Source organism: Charadrius vociferus, unplaced genomic scaffold (genome assembly GCF_000708025.1).
Source record: "Charadrius vociferus isolate BGI_N301 unplaced genomic scaffold, ASM70802v2 scaffold195, whole genome shotgun sequence".
In the NCBI taxonomy this organism is placed as follows: Eukaryota; Metazoa; Chordata; class Aves; order Charadriiformes; family Charadriidae; genus Charadrius; species Charadrius vociferus.
In genome coordinates this window covers 316,498-316,699 of record NW_009648539.1, presented here as the reverse complement: position 1 = coordinate 316,699, position 202 = coordinate 316,498, and the positions used below count along the sequence as shown (strand labels likewise).

General features: G+C 69.8%; 1 protein-coding gene across 1 annotated transcript in view; it reads left to right on the top strand.

Annotated features, from left to right (window-relative positions):
- Window positions 1–202, top strand: part of FAM69C (family with sequence similarity 69, member C) — a 13,469-nt gene that overhangs the window by 2,413 nt on the left and 10,854 nt on the right. The window contains exon 3 of the mRNA XM_009885896.1: window positions 8–126. Within this exon, the coding sequence (XP_009884198.1) occupies window positions 8–126 (119 nt within the window). The remainder of the gene's footprint in view (window positions 1–7; window positions 127–202) is intronic.

Sequence of the window (202 nt, the reverse complement as noted above, 5' to 3'; positions counted from 1 at the left end):
TTGGTGCTCCTCCTCCTCTGGGCTGCCTGCTGGGTGGTGGTGAGCGCCTTGCTGTTCCTCCTCCACAGGAGCGTCTTCTCCGAGCGCTGCACGGACGAGAAAAGCCACCGCATCCTGGCCAGGCTGGTACGTGCCCTGGCGGGACGCGGGGCATCCCCCCGGGGGGGGTGGTGGTGGTGGTGGTGGTGGTGGAGTCGGGGGG